This window comes from Ostrinia nubilalis, chromosome 25 (assembly GCF_963855985.1).
Source record: "Ostrinia nubilalis chromosome 25, ilOstNubi1.1, whole genome shotgun sequence".
Lineage (NCBI taxonomy): Eukaryota > Metazoa > Arthropoda > Insecta > Lepidoptera > Crambidae > Ostrinia > Ostrinia nubilalis.
Window position 1 is genome coordinate 7368462 of NC_087112.1, and position 17242 is coordinate 7385703.

Consider the following 17242-nt stretch of genomic DNA (forward strand, 5'->3'; position numbering starts at 1 on the left):
CCGAAACTTCATAGACAAATCCGTGAACGAATTAAAGTGGCTGACATAGCCCGAAGGATTAACAAGCTGAAGTGGCAATGGGCAGGGCACATAGCACGCAGAACTGACGGCCGATGGGGCAGCAAGGTTCTGGAGTGGAGGCTGCATACCGGAAAACGAAAAAATCAAATCAAATCAAATCATCAAATCATTTATTGCATGAATACGAAGCGTGAGACGTTCACCCACAAGGTGCTCGCTACCAATCGATCAACGTGGAAATCATTGGGGGAGGTCTATGTTCAGCAGTGGACGTCCTTATGGCTGAAATGATGATGATGAGGTCCAAGACCACCCACTAGAGCATAGAGGTCTTTTCACCCATTAGGAAAGTTAAATATTAAGTATTTGTAACCATTCCCAGAAATTTAAGATTTACCTGATTGCGTCTCATTAATTACGCCATGCTTTTATAATCCTCGCAAAACCACACCAGACTGTTGTTATAATGTACTTGTCACAAATAGATAAGATGCTCAGTATTTATCTTGACATGACGTCCTTACTTTTGCGTTTTCCGCCCACTCGCAAGGCACAAATTTCAAAGAATTTGTACTTTTATTTTTACTTCTAAATTGATTATGATAACTTTTCGCTACTTCGCGTGGGCAGATTATAAATTGGTTTCCAATATTTAGGGATATTCGCTAATATTGCCAAAGATTTAAACTTCTCTTTGCCTGTTTTGCTAAAATAGGTTTAATATTTTTTGTTTTCTTATTATCCTTTGGTTTGATAAATCAAGGTTGGGAGGAACGTCTACAGGAAAATCTTAAAATAGCCTGAATCGATATTTTATTTTGAAGTAAGCGGACACAAATAGGTATATTATTAGTAGGCGAACCACTGATTTTCATTGAAACTGGATCGGCCACACTCTCTGAAGAGATCCCAATTACATCCCCAAGCAGGCTCTGAATTGGAAACCCCAAGAAAAACTCAAACGAAGAAAATCGGCAAGACTTGGAGCGAGATCAAACACAAAGCTCAAGACCGAACGCGATGGAGGACTGTTGTGGACGCCCTCTAGGTACCCCATCTAGGGGACATAGGACCAAAAGTCAAGTAGGCAAGTCAACTGATTTTCATCGCCATGGCAAGTAAGCATTGCTTCAGTCTGTCCAGTTTAACGTTGCTGCTGTTAGACATTGTCAGTCTAAAACCTTAGTTTGACTGCAAAATTGTACGAGTTTTTATACCCAACCAAAGTATTTGAACAATAATGTACCTACATACACCTAGCACAGGAGTCAGGGGTTTCGCAATTGTATACTGTACTTGTTTTTTATTTAATGTCCCTGAACACAGTCATATAAAAAGAGATTTTCCTTTTTTTTTTCGTTAAGAAACTCATGATATTGCGTACCGGCTGGTCCGGTGTAGGTTATGTGAGGCTTTCCCTGCCAGATGGGCAGGGCCTACTCACTAAAAGTGATTTTATCTACGTTATTTGTATCTTTGCTAGGAATCGAACCCAGAGCTTTATTCTCATATTTCATCCAACTCTAACTACTAGACCATTGCTTGTTTCTAGGTCGGTACAACTGGTAATTTCCACTACCGCAGTTACCTATATGTTAAGACTTTAGGTATACCTACTCAGTTACCTATGGTTAAAATAAATTAAGTCTGAGTTGCACCACCTAACTTTAACGGTAACTATAACGATAACCGGTGCTTTTTGTATGGAGATCGACAGAATTTTGACGTTCTATTCGATAAACGGGACTATTCCCACCTCTATTTCCCACCGCTGCAACTCCTGTGTAGCCAGGATCTACAGCTTGACCGCCAATACAAACCGAACCAGTGAAGGTCAAGTTTGTCCCGGGGGAAAGTTAAACTGTCATTGGACTCGCAACGAAATTAATGAAGTTTGATAAAGTTAAAGTAAAATGGTGCAACCCAGCCTTAGTTTGGAAGAGAATAAAAGTACTCAGTATCTATAGGTATAGGTAATTGGATATGGGATCACAGTTGGTGGTGTACACCAACAATAATAAACCATTCTGCTCAGGAGTAGGTAACTATCTTTATTTTCAAAAAAACCACCAATTAATATACATTTTAAAACATTAACTACTATGGGTACGTTACTTGTATACCTAGGTTATAGCGACGCGACCACACTACACAGATATAGGTCGAATTTATTTATTTATTGTCGTATTTATTTATTTATTGTCAAAGATCCCGCCGCTTCACATCAATTCAATAAAGTTAATGTTAAGTTGAATATTTTATACGTTAAAGTTGCACTATAAACTATGGAATGCACTTTAAATTTAAATTCAGAAAACGGAATTCAGTGTTGCAAGCTTTTGAAAATGATACCAATACAGTAGTTTTTTACGGATTACCTAATCATTCGATAGTTTTTTATCGAATAATTTTCCGCATAATATGTTATCGATATGATAAATACTTTTCCTCTGTTACACAAAGATATGTTATATTGAAACTACACTTAATGACATGTTCCATATTATATTCCAATAATCAAACACCTATTTTAATTGCAATACGCTTTCATAAACTACTAAATGTATTATGTAATATCCACTAACTACCTAACGTTTAGTGATCTTTAAAAGACAATAAAATAATTTGTAAATTCTACAGAATATTGTTAGAAAATTATATATAAATAAAAATATGTATAGATATCTCGCTAATCGTAACATATAGGATGGGACTCGCGTCCTTTAATAAATAGAAGTTTACTGAATTCATTGACTTGCTTAAAGCCATATAATGTGTAATATAATTTTAAAGCCAAATTTCATAGTCTGTGAGGTTATGTCGACCCATCTTGTCGATATTTAGTCGATAGTTGATTAGTTACAATAATAAATATAGTACACAAATAGGTAACAACTTTCTTAGAATAACAACCTTCCCTTCAGTGCAACGCCACTTTTTAATCTGTTCTATTACTTTTGTCATCTTTTGGAAAAAGTAATTTAAAATTGAAGAATCTGATCACATTAACTGATAAAAAGATTATCACCACATTAATGCTAACACACATTATTATTATAAGTTGTTATTTTTATTAAATTCTGTGATATTCTTTGCTACGTATTCAACTGTTTTTATCATGGTATTTTTTTGATTTTTTCCTAGTGGCAGCACTAAGTCTTCCCGAGTTAGGCTGTGTTCACACCTACGACTATAATCCAATAGAATATGAGTATAAGCTGCGTTTTTACGCTTAATAATTATTCTAATACAATAAACGTGAAACATTTAAACATAGTTAAAGCATTTTTCCGTCGGAATTCGGTTGTGCGAGCTCAACTTTATGTTTTTGATTGAGACCCGAAAAACCTTGCACCGCCGAAATCGACTAAGCCGTCCCGTTGGCCGTTGGAATAAGAGTAACAGTCAGTAATGGTAACTTAGCAGCTAATCACAACGATAATTATGTATATCGATGAAAAACTACAGTTTACTGCAGTTAAAAACATTATTGTCACTTTGACACTACTTCAAAGGGAACCAAATACCACAGCACGATAATAGACGGTCATATGACGTCACTTCACCCGTCAGTTGTAGACAATCGCCCGATAGAGGGCGGTAATTCCCACACTTTATTTTTAACCAAGAACATCTATCTATCGTGCCAAAGTTTTCTAATAATAGCATTAAAATTAAGTACACAAATTATATACGTATGACATTTATTAATAAACTTAACAATAATCACTTAAATTATATATCTACAAGAAGTGAAAGGTTGGGGCTCGTTCTAGGGCGACACCTCAGAGATTTATAAAAGAACTATCCCAGAGAATTATTAATTTTAAATATATTTGCGCTTACGTCGAAAACTTCAGAAGAAAGAAGCTGACAGCGGATTATAAACCGCCATTTTAAATCCTAAAACCCGTTACCACGGTATAATCATTTTACACCTTATCACTACAAACATCAAATGGTAATACACCGTATTTTATTGTCCAATTTTGTCAAATTTATTGTCAAATTCGTTAACATTTATCTGGAATTGACAGTTCATGTCATAATTGCTCGAATTGTATACGATTATTGTCTCAAGAAAGATTAATTTACATACTAGAAAAATTCAAGGGGGTATATCGAATATCTACATAGAAAAAATTGGTTTTACAAATATAAAAATACATATTGCCGTTATAGAAAAAAGCTCGCGGCTCGACGACTCGTAAGCAGAAGCGGGGATATGGTACCGATATGCTTTCTTGTTGATTGGGAGAGTCCCTGATTCCAGAAGGGTTCCTCTAGGGGATGAGAGGGGTTCAGTAGTAGGGGACGAAGTCGGGGGTAATGTAGTCATAGTAGGGGTGGTAGAAGGTGCGGCGGACTGGCGGCAGCATGACGTCAGAATAGCGAGAGAACTGGGAGACTTGGCGGCTTCCAGCTTGGGGCTTCCTGGAACAAAAGTTGCTTATTTGTAATGGTTGAGTTAATTTGTCAATTGGCCACGACGTAAAAGCCTCCATAATTTTATTCCTTCTTATAGTATACTACATACTTCACCTCAATTGTTCAAGCTCAAGCACATAATCGGGAAGGTCAAGTTAAATTCGACCACTCGTGTCATAGTTACGGTCAAAATTAGGTGGTGCAACTCAGCCTAAGTTGGCTTAAGCCTAACAACTAAAGCCCGTATTCACAAACGATACTTGCTTAAGTGAAGCAGCAAATCGAACGCACAGCGCTGAATAGAGCTCTGTGATTGGTTCATGTGTCACCCTGTGCGTCCACGCGCACTGTGAGACCTCATAGTAATGTTTGTGAATACGGGCGTAAATCTTGTAAATGGAATTCGTGTCAAAAATAAGAGGCCACCAAAGTTTTTTTCTGCCACTTCGAAAAGGAATTTGAGTTAGTCTGCTGTTAGGACTAGGTACATGACAATGTGATCAGGGATCTGTGATCAAGAAAGGACCCCATCTGCTCTTTTGTTTATGTTCTGTAATTTTGCAACTTCCCATTCTTTTAGAGAAAAGGGCTCTTGTTCCTTATATGCACAGGGCAAGTGGTTTTATGAAAAGAATACAATAGAATATAATAGATTTTATTGAACACTGTGCACAATTTATAAACGAAAACAACACAACACGAAAAGAAAATTATTGGGCCACTGCGCTAATAGGCAATTACGACCCTGGGACTGTACTTAAGGTGGCTAATACAAAATTAGTTTATTTCGCTTGTGGCTGTCAACGTGAAATTGTGAACTCTGTCAGTTTATAATACAACGCGTTAGATTGTAAACTAACAGTGGGTTAGGTTAGGTTAGATTGTAATTTAACTACGTCAGATTATAATCTGACGGAATTCACAATTTTACGGTGACATGGCTAATAAAGTAATTCGCTATCTGTCAGATATCTCACTTGTTATGCTGCCTGGCGTTGGGCTCGTCTGCCGGGTACTCCACCTGAAGAGACTGCAGCCCGCGGGGCTCCTGCTCGCCGTAGTTGCCGTACGCATAGTCGTCACCTCTGTGGAAATATTACTAAATTAATCAGAAGAACACTGCACAGTTTGCCTAAAGCTTCAACCACACCAACGCGTGCAGATCGCCATCGCCGGCGCGATCACGGCGCGATCATATGCCAATGACGGGTCGCGCGGACTGTCATGGGTCGCGCGACCTGTCATTGGCCTATGATCGCGCCAATTTATTTAATTAGGTTGAAGCATTAATTTCAAACCTTTTGTCATCGAGCGTATCCCTACGATAAAAACCTATCTAATATTATATTTTTTTAACAATCATCATCATAAACATGTCCTTTTGTCTCCACGGCAGGGGCACGGCCTTCTGTAATTTAAATACCTGGAGAACTAATGGAGGTCTTGGCCTAACATTAACTCTCAACTAAACAACTCTGACCAGATATGACAGGTCTGGGGACTTGCCGCCGATCTGTTGTTCGAATTTCGACCAATAATAGAAAAATATTCTTATTTTCTTCAGTTATGTCCTTTTTTATTTTAAAGCCCGGGCTTTATTGATCTAAACCTACAGGAAATAAATGGTCACTAAACTGACTTTTACACAATACTCTTCGATTATTACATTCCAGATTTAATGGAGACAGTCCAAGCTTAAAATACTAAAAAACTTGAAGTATTAGGTCAATCCGAACATTTGGCTCAAGAACAGTTTCTTACAATCATTACAATTGATTCATAATCCTTATTTTTATTAATACTTCTGAATAAAAGCCGTTTTTCAAAGTGCATGTCGTTAAATCTTACTTAAGTACAGAGGAGAGCACATCAAGCTTAACTCTATCATCTTATGCAGTTGTGATAGGGACTATATTGTAACAAAAATGTATAGCTTCATGTGCTATCGACCGTACTTACAAAAACTCTTGGGCTATGAAAAATTATAAAAGGCAGAAAACCAACATGGCGTAGAAAAGGTCTGCGAAGAAAAATTTGAAGGGATGATTATACGCTCTGTGGAGTATAGCAATCGTGACAGATGAGTACAGAAACCTTTTGGACTGAAATATCATGAAGCCTATCAATACTAGGTATAATTGTGATTCTATCGCAAATAATGGAAATTAAACGGTATATTTAGAAAAACAGTCAAGACGTGCTTTATAGTGTGTAATTAAAATAGAATGAAGCCTAATACTCGATTTTAAGGCTAGATTGAGATTTTGAAAGCAGACCTTAAGATTCGCTTAACAAAAACGAAAAACATGTCATTAGAAGATTAGCACGCTCCAGTAAAATTCAGAAACCTGCATTTTTTTTTCTGTCTTCATTTTTCACTGTTATTTTGAACACAACAATCAGCTGTTTGTGATCTTTGTTCGCGATCTTTATGATCCCCCCATTGTTTAGTTGGGAATATCGACAAAACTTTATTCTCGTCGATCCGCCCGACTTTATACTGGGCAAATCCTGAAGTGTCGCCCTTTCACGATGTGCCCGGGCACATCCACATATGTGGCCATTTCAATGATCGGCTGACGAGATAAATTTACTAGCTGACATTGATTGCAAATTGTAATTGACCCCAACGCAACGGGAACAAAAATTTTTGTATGTACTTTACAACCATAACCTTAGATAAGGAATGGAATGGCAGCTTCATATAGCACCTTTGAAAAGCAAGAATTGACCTCAACGGGAACGATAAGGAATTAATTCACCACAATAGGCCGACAATGGCACCGTTCCGCTATTGTAATTGACCCCATCGGGAACTGAACCGGCACTCACCCGCGCCCAGCCGTGATCTCCTTGAGCTCCTGCTTCTGTTCAGTCTCGTACTTCCTCTGCAGTTCACGCACGTGCTCCTGTCGGATCAGCTTCTTCAGGGCTTCGAATCTAGAGATAATTCAATAGTTCATCAAGTGCGCATCATTACTGCACAAAGTGCGCGGCAGCTGCCACAGCGTACTGAAGGAGATAGCCGATAGTGGGGATTGTCCACTGATCGGCCACATGCTCAGCAGGACGAGGTCTGTTTTAGAAATAAGATACTAACATTATTTATTTATTTATTTTATTTATTTATTTAAGGATAGTACACAGCACAATATCAATCTGTAATAACAATGTTTTTTAGTAGATTTTGTAGGCCAATTATGACTATCCAACATTAAACATTTCTACATACCTTCTCGAGTGACAACCATTATGGATTTAAATATCCTACTGAAGGGAAGCTAAAACAATTAGCCTAATTTTTTACTAAAATTTATGGATCTCTGTTATCTGAATTAAATACTTTTTATTTTATTTATTATTTAATAGTTTAATTTTTTACTTGGGTCGAAAACAATAAATAATCTACTTAGCTACTCCAACCCTTTGATCTTATGATCCAACTTCACTTCACAACAGCTTCTTACTTTTTAAACTTTTGATTGTAGGCAGTTCTGCTTGTGTCCACGGCTGCAGCATAGCAGCCGAAACGTCAAGCCTTGAGTAACACAAAGTAACTCAATCATAAATGTCGCGTTAAGATCCATGTATTTCCATTTAAATAGAGCTTGGTCAGAAAACAAGTTTAACTAGGACTTACTAAAGTGCTATTTTGTGACAAATACTTACCTACGAATTATCACAGAATAAGTTACTAGTACGAAATTATTCACGAAACCCGTCTGAACTATGGTAACTTTAAGCCACTTCGACGATACTTGAATATACATTTATAAGCCTGTTATTTGACAAATTAGTTAAATTCACACTTCCCAAACATTCTATGGTACAACTTATTAAAAGCTCTGAAAATCCAATTTAAATCAAGCAATTCTATTTTAGTTGCGCTAACGTCAATTCGTTCCAATCGAATAAGGCAAATTTCTTATTCAATAAGCTTTGACATTTTACAACTTCAAACATTAAATAACAAACTTACATAATTGCAAAATCGAAATCTGACCCAATTTACTTTCAGTTATTTATATCTCAAATCACAGCAGCAAATTAAAAGACATTAAATAAGTACTTGAATGTTCAAATGTCAATTGTTTTCGATAAACTTTGAAATATTGAGAAAATTAGAGAGCTTATTTCAAAAGTTCGCAACGAGTGGGCGGCGCGTCGTTTTGGCGAAACTTTGATGTTTTGGTCGTTAAAGTAGGTATTTTGAGGTAAAAACAAAGATGTAACTTTGGTATTAGGCGTGTATTTATTGAATAGATCCTGTTTTGAGAAGAACGTGATAACTCTTGAGTTTTGAATAGGCTCAAACTGGGTTAAACTGTTAGGATTTTGACTGAGTTCAGTAATATTAAGCATGTAAAATTGCTCTTTGAAAGTACAGTTATTGAGAGTGAAGGAGATTTATGTTTTTTTTTTACTTTCCCATCTATCAGAGCATTATAGCATGCTAATTAATATCAATTTTATAGGCAACTTCATTTTTTATTTGCGTCATGAATAGCCTAATAGGTTAGATAATTAAAAGTAATATCCAACCAAGGCATTGCTGCGAAAAATTATGATTTCTCATTCCATTCCGTCAATTGCCGTCATCGCCACAAAATAGTAGGTAATTGAAATTTACCAAAGTAACTTTGCTATAAATATTCTAGTAGGGTCACTCACAAACTCACAACTTCATAGTATCACGAAACACCTTTTGGTAGATCGGTGACTGTCTGGTCGAGTTGTTCTTAGCTTACAGGCTTTTTTATCTTTGTAGCCATGGTTCTTACCTGTCTCGTTGAGGAGGTACCATGAAGGTGGGCCCGCCTCGAGGCCGCGAGGGTCCAGGGTACCTGAGGATCTTGCCAGAGGTGTGAGGCACGTTCAGCATGCCAAACATCTGTAACAACGAGTCCAAATGAGGCAAGCTGACAAAAATATGCAAGAAGAAGAAACGCTCATGTCTTTTCGCGCAGTCAGTTTGCGCTAACGTATTTTCGCGTACTTAAGTGTCCATTGGTTTTTCGCGTTTGTGTCTTCGCGCAAATATCTTTCGTGCTAGTGTACCAGAACCAAAATTAAGTAGGTACACTAACTAATAATAACAGTAAACACCCTAAAAGTTTAATAGGTAGATACTCAGATAAATTAATAATCCACTAGGTGGACCGACGATCTGGTAAAGGTCACGGGGAGAGCCTGGATGCGGGCAGCGCAGGACCATGCATTGTGGAAAACCTTGGAGGAGGCCTTTATCCAGCAGTGGACGTCAATTGACTGAAACGAACGAACGAACGAACTCAGATAAATTATGTAATTAATTTTCTTCTACTTATCTATTTCGAGTAAGTAAGTAGGTTGCTTTTTGTGGATTGCGAGTTGAAATCCTAAACCTATTTTAAGTCAGGGTTCGAAAATATCCGATATTTATTATAAATATCAAAATATCGGATATTTATGATATATATCAGATATATATCAACTTTGATATATATCAATTTTGTATGAAAGCCATAGTATTATTTTATTGTATTATTCATGAATACTATTGCATATTGTGTTACATAAACATGTTTTTAATGTTTTTAAAACTTAAAATCAGTCAAATAAAGCAAAAACATAAAATATCTGTTAAATACGGCAAAATAAACTAAAAAAATAAAAATCTTATGTCAAAAAGTACAAATACAGTAACAAATTTTAAAAGTTGATATATATCATAAAAACCGGCTTGATATATATCGGATATATATCCGATATATATCTTGATATATATCCCTTGATATATATCTTGATATATATCCCTTGATATATATCCTCGAACCCTGTTTTAAGTATCTGTTTAATTAGATTATTTAAACAATATATTTAACATAATATTTTATTAAGAAAGCACAATGAGCAGAAAGCTGTTTTAAGCTCACCACGCCCTACCCCAAAAAAGATTTAAATATTCAACATACAGACAGAAAAAAATCCTGCTGAAACGCAATCTTCTTACTACGAGTACCTACAAAGTTACAAACTAGTTTATTGAATGTTCTATGCCATTCAATAGAATTTCTCATCAATGGAAAGAGTGAATGAAACAAGTCGACCGTCTAGTGCCGCTTGTGGCGCCATCTAGTCATCATAAGTAGAAACTGTAGTTTAGCTGAGCTCCAATAGGTGGCGCTAGTTATAAGTTTAGAAAAGTTGCGTCGTAATGCTGAATTTCTGTTTTATCTCGATAAATCATTATTTATGTTGACAATATTAGTAAATGTAGGTAAATAAAGCTAATAAAATAAACCTTTTCATTTTTTTTTTCTATCACTAAAAAATTTAAATTCTAAAATTATTTAATTTATTCAGTGATAAATCTCCTTGTGAATATTAATAAAAGTGTTGTTACTTAGCCGGCCAATACAATAATTTAAGAAAAAAAAGTAGTTGTATTTTTAAACGTTTTATTTCATAACTAATTCTTTATAAAATATCGAAAAAATTATAAAAGTAATAATATAAAACAAAAAAGAATTTCTGCGACCCTGCCAGGATTCGAACCTGGAATCTTCTGATCCGTAGTCAGACGCGTTATCCGTTGCGCCACAGGGCCAGTTGCTGAGCAGGCCGAAAATAGCGTTCAAGCGTTCTGTATAGAGATATCAATGTGTATGTGTGTGTTGTTAGCGTGACCACAGAGTGGGACTTGTTGAAAAATTAGCATTTTAAATTGGTTAGATCAGCCGTTTTAAAAATGAGAGCGAGATTTTTTCTTTACGCGCCTAAACAGAATCAATTTTGATTTGTTATCAATAGTACTTAATGGGTAAACAATAAACATAATACTATTGAGAGATCAAAGCCATTTTATTAAAGAAAATAAAACTCAAAGACGGTAACGTGAGACGAATGAAGCCAAGTAAGTGACTTAACTTAGCTTGACACACTACTGTTCATATTTTATTAGCCCAAAGTGCGCACAATATCCTAAAATTAAACTTAAAGGTGAAATTTGGGACTTCGCTTGACGAGCTACCGTGCGCCCTTTTTACCTCATCGCAAATCTTCGAAAAAGATACTCTAACAGGGACTAACTTAGCTTGTAGCCTTGAACTTGGTTTTTCACGCTACCGTGCGCCGTTCTTACCTCATCGTAATCATAGTACCTACGCACAACGACCGACGTTCGAAAACGAAACTCTAATAATGCGAAAGAAAAGGCAAACTTATGATTATTTAGATATGTACCATCCTAGACTGCATCCCACTTAACATCAGGTGCGATTGTGGTCAAATACCTGCCTTGTTATGCATTAAAAAAAAACTTGCCTTATTGTCTTGAACTTGGCTTGTCACGCTACCGTGCGCCTTCTTACCTCATCGTAGTCCGGAGTGCGCACGACGTTCGGCGGGGCCTTGGTCACGACGCGGCCGTACGCCTCGCGGGGCATCGTCGGGTACTGGTATCGGAACCTGCCACAAAAGATACCTTACCTAAATAATGTATTAAACAACACGGTTGGGTTGCACCATCTTACTTTAACTATAACAAATTGTCAAAAGTCTGTCAAACTCCATACTAAAAACTCCGAATATTATTATAATTACCGTTAAAGTAAGTTGGTGCCACGCGCACCGTTAGCGAAGAACAGGGAAGGTACTAGAGATGAGACGTATTTACTAGAATAGATCCACACACTAGGTATTTTACAGTAGGTACTAGGCGGCACCTATTCCAATTTTTTAAATACTTGATCCACCTAGTATTTTATAAATTACACGATTTCCGACCCTACCATCAAAGTAATAGAGGTTATTATTGCGTAATCCGTAGTCGTGTATTACGCGCACCTAGTATTTCTCGCTAAGCTTATGTGCGAACGAACGTAGAGATTCACTCTGTCTCTGTCTGACCAAACAAATTTGAGCGCGACGAAGCAAACGCACACAAACGTAGTCAAACCATATTCATGTAAATAAGAAAAAAATATGTAAATATTTTTATGAAATTGATATCTTTTAAATACGCCAACTTTTAAGTTGACAGTCCTAAGCCTGATGAAGTATGAAGGGAGGAATTATTATTCAATTTCAAATTGCATTATTCATACTACGGTTGTATCTTTTAAAAAAAAATGTATTTTAAAGTCATATTACGTGGATTAGTCCGCACTAGTCGCGTCAAGTATGCTAATTACTACGTACTAGGTGGAATAGGTATTTGGATCGAGTATTAATAAATACTAGGAATAGGTGCACCTAGTATCAAATTTACCTAGTATAACCCATCTCTAGAAGGTACCTACTACTCCCCTGAAGCCAGTCGTCGCTTGCTCCAACAGAGCGAGCCACAACCTGGGGCCGCGAAAGAATGTCTAGGCCGTCTAGCTCGGACAATAACTCGCAGTTCCGTCCCACTGTGGGAGGACACGGTCAGGTTTTAGTGAGTACCTATAGGGCAGGGAGAGCCTCACATACCCACTGGTTCCCCCGGGGTGGGTTGCATTTTCATGTATTTCCTGACTAAGAAAAAGCAGCCTTATGCTACCATCTTACTTTAACAATAACAAACGTCAAAAGTCCGTCAAATTCTGACTGAACAAAAACACCGGTTATGGTTATAGGTACGGTTAAAGTAAGGTACAACTCAGCCTTATTGTATTGTAGTTAGGGTTGTTATTTCTTTATAGGGTAGTGGAAACTATTCGCTATGTAAACACATTTTAATTATTATTAAAGGTAAACAAAAGACTGGATTATATTATCATTTCATTCCTATCTTATTTCGAGCTACGCCCACTCGGAGATCTAAAAATAGCGACGTTGTGTGTTTCATTATCATTTTACGAATAACATACATAATTAATCTAAAATACAGTGCTTCCATATTCGCCAGACTTTTCTTTCACGGCTAAATTATTAAGCACTTTTGATAAGTTTCGGTGCAAAATTCTGCCGGGCTAAAAATAGTGATAATATACTTACATACTTTTTCGACGTCAAAATGTATGGGAAAAACAATAAAATGACGTGATAACCGCTTATCGCGGCGCGCATCCTAGGCCTAATGAGATAGATTTAGTCGAACGACATAGATACGAGAGTCCTTTTTGTCGCGAAAATAAAGCCAGGTATCTAACCATTCTTCAAATTAAATCCTTATTGGTGTACTGAAACCCAAACCAAATGAAGAAAAAACGACTAATTATTTTTTCTCTGTACTTAAAATAGAACGCAGAACATTACCGATGAAAACCAAACTTTTGTCTTTCAATTTGATAAAAGAAGCCTATCAAATACCTCATTGTTCCAGCAGCATCCACGTAAAAAGGGTATTTCTATTTAAATTTTCAATTACAATCACGTTCTTGCTTCTACGTAGAGCAGTGCACGTGCCCACTGATAATAATACTCTGTGATAATAATACCGATTCTTCTATTTCTGTATCGCAGCTTATGTACGCCCAATAAACAAAGAAAGCTTTGCAAAAGCTTCAGTGCCACTTTTATTTGTGCGCCATCGAACAGCGAACTTAAAAAGAAACTTTGAATGTCACCGAGCTTACAATGGCGGAAATAAAGTTCGTTGCGCTCGAATTCGTGAATTATTTTAGGATGGACTGTAGACATGTTTATTTATTAAATTCTGGAGCCGTTTTTTGTTTTTTACGTGGAAAAATTGCATTCCGGCCGCTCTGGTCAGATGGGTTATGTGGGGCTCTACATGCCAGAAGGGCAAGGCTTAATAAATTCTGGCTATAACGACAAGTTTAAATGCGTGTAGTGACAGTCCAGTTATGTGAGATCCTGCATTACTGGGTCATTCGAAGCTGGATTGCCGTGGAAATGAGCCACAGATCACAGAAACTAAAGGGAGATGTGACAAGGGGGCGGGGCCGGTGTCGCAGCAATATGCCCAACAGAACACATTGCTCGTGAAAGCAATGATGACAGCGACGTCGTAATGTAAACAGTTTACATTGCTTGCGTAGTACTAAAGATTATTCGAACGTTGAGTACTGACAACGCAGTGAATAATGAGCACATATTTTGATTACTTTGTGTGTGTGAATTTATAATGCGACACTGAGTTTCGAACTCAGCTCATTAGTTGGCATCTCTCTATATCTCTATGAAATGAACCTTTACGCTGTAGCGCGCGTTAGTACGCGTTCTATTTGGTTGAGCATTTAATATAGCTATGTTTTGATGTATCTTCAACTTATCTGACTCACATGGCTTCACCCACGTATTACTCATCGTAAATCGTCTTTAGTACTTAATATTGGATATTGGATATAAATAACTACGGTAGTAATAAGCTTTCTATTTCAGAAATAGACGAACGAGTACAATCGGGCCGTTCAACGGATTATCTCCAACAAACGTATTTACAATCAGACCAATTTGTATATTATAGATATAATATACAAATTAATAAGTAGATACTTATCCTATTTAAACCGTAACATACTCATACGAAGGGTAATTCTGTACTGTACACAGTATATTAGTAATCGATTACTAATGTTACAATAAAAACTTCACATTTAGGCCCATTAAAAATATATATTATTTGTAAAATAATTTTCTTATTTACCTATTTGTTATCAAAGTATTCGATTTATACATAACGAACTTGTTAACAGATTCTTTACTGCACTAGTAGTAGTATGCAGTACGATACATAATAAAGTACCTACTACGTACTTTATTATTTGCTATAAATACACGCGAATTTCGACTTTAATTTCTATTTTCTACAGGTACTTACCTACAAAGTCGCGTTATCGCCTGTTATACACTCGACGTCAAATAAATCGCACCTCCCGCGACAAGCATTTTCAAACGTATGCATCCCCACTTCTCACCAATATTGGTACCATTTAAAAGCCTAGTTCTAACCTTCATTTCATTAAAGGAAAGGTTTTTACCCCAAAAATGTGTCTTTAGAAGGATCCAGAGTCACTTCTTCAAAAAATAGGTAGTTACGCTAGAGCCAACTTTTATGGCTATAAAACTGTTAAGTTGGGTTTAATTGCTATCCATCTGTTAAAGAGGACACGTGAAATCGTTATTTAGTTTTATAATAACCATAAAAATTGGTCTAATTGATCCCATAGGTGGGCCCAAAGTGAGGTATTTTTTCAAGTCACATTTATGGTATATGCTAATAATTTATTAAGAAATTAAATGTGTTTTTCTTTAAGGATATTTATTGGGCTTTCAAATAACACCAATATTGTTGGGGCACCATGATTGTGTCAGAAGAAAATCGTTAAAGTTCGCGTCACGGAAGGTGCGGTTTATTTGATGTTGAGTATATTTATACGTGGGACACTATTTAAGTTGTGAGCCTAACTATGAAAACAAAGTAGTTTATTATTAAAATGGTATTGATTGCGTTTATTGGTATTGTCTTTCATGATTTATGTATTTTTTAATGTATCTGAAACACTTTTCATAGCATTTTTTTCACTCAGCTTGAGGCACCTCCAAAGCATGGTTTTTGACCGCACCGACAGTTGCTTCTGGCTACATAAATCGCTGTTTACGCATTTAATTTTAATATATGGGTACCAAAAGAAGTGTTTAGATTCCAAGCAAGAATTTTGTAGCGTTGGACCTGTTTATTTCATATTTTGAGTGTTCAAATAGTCACTTGTTTGACGAGACGTGTAAAAGCTCACATTTTCGTCACGAATGGCGATTCGACTATGCTGGTCAGTTTCCCTTATTAAACTGAAGACTTTTGGAAAAAAAGTGGCTGTTTAATATTAAGAATTAACCATTCTAAATTTCTCTAGTGACGCTTCTGTCATATAATCGGATATTTCGGAAAAATAGGCGACCGTAAGTTTCAAAGTGTTCCGAGCGCATGGGACTTTTGTTGGAATTGGTTCATCTTAAAACACCTCCATAGTCGACAGCTATTTATTTTCAGGATCATTATGCATAGATCCTTAATTCGTCAACTGTCACAATTTTAAAAACGGCTTTTAAAGCTTTTTAAACGTATTTATCAAACATTTCCAAGGACTAAACGACACAAGCGTCCTATTGAGCGTTTGACAAATTTTGTGACATCCAGCGAGAAAAAAACGTATTAACCATAATATGGTCATACAATATGTTAATACAGCTAGTGGAATTAATGCCTAGGATTATCTCAATCCTACGATATATCAGATGACGAGGTTACTCTTCCATTTTTCTGAGAACATCAATGTTTTCCGCCACTATTAGTCATTTTGGACGACTTTCGCAAAGTTCACTGGTGATCCAATGACATACAATATCTTACTTCTTAAACTAGCGTTTTACAATTGTAAAGGACAGATCTTTATCACCAAAAGTGAAATTTAGCTGACCGCTTCAGTTTTGTATTGATTAACCACGTCAAAAGTCATAATAAATCTTCGCGCGAAAATTTCTGCAAGTCAATTCCATGTTTTTGTAGTCAAGATAATTTTCAATTCAATGTTAATAATACAAAACGTGCTCAAATGATAAAAAGTTTTGAATAAGGTTGTAGTCAAAAATGTCAAACTTTTCATTAAAAGTATCAGTGATGTCGTCTAACAACACGTTATGTTGTCGAGGCTCACCACTTAAATAGTGCCCTAGTACTAGAAAGGGCAGGGAATGATCGTGTATTGAAATTGATTCAAAGGTTAATGGTAAAAAAGATCAAATATTACCAACATAATCCGATTCTTTGTAATATTAACCTCACAATATTGACCAATGAAATGAAACGACGTTTAATTACGTCTGAAAGCTGTCTAGACGGATAAATTGAAACATTCCATAGTAA

General features: G+C 36.3%; 1 protein-coding gene and 1 non-coding gene across 2 annotated transcripts; both read right to left on the bottom strand.

Moving 5' to 3' along the window:
* Positions 1-2046: 2046 nt before the first annotated feature.
* Positions 2047-13779, bottom strand: LOC135084217 (uncharacterized). The gene is made up of 6 exons (XM_063978954.1): positions 13726-13779; positions 11802-11898; positions 9231-9340; positions 7282-7389; positions 5427-5534; positions 2047-4455 (listed from the first exon to the last, which is right to left on the bottom strand). Exons 1-6 carry the CDS (start codon positions 13728-13730, stop codon positions 4323-4325), a joined length of 561 nt encoding a protein of 186 aa, XP_063835024.1. The 5' UTR covers positions 13731-13779; the 3' UTR covers positions 2047-4322.
* Trnar-acg (transfer RNA arginine (anticodon ACG)) lies at positions 10966-11038 on the bottom strand. The gene has a single exon. It is a non-coding gene; the product is annotated as a tRNA-Arg (tRNA).
* Positions 13780-17242: the final 3463 nt, after the last annotated feature.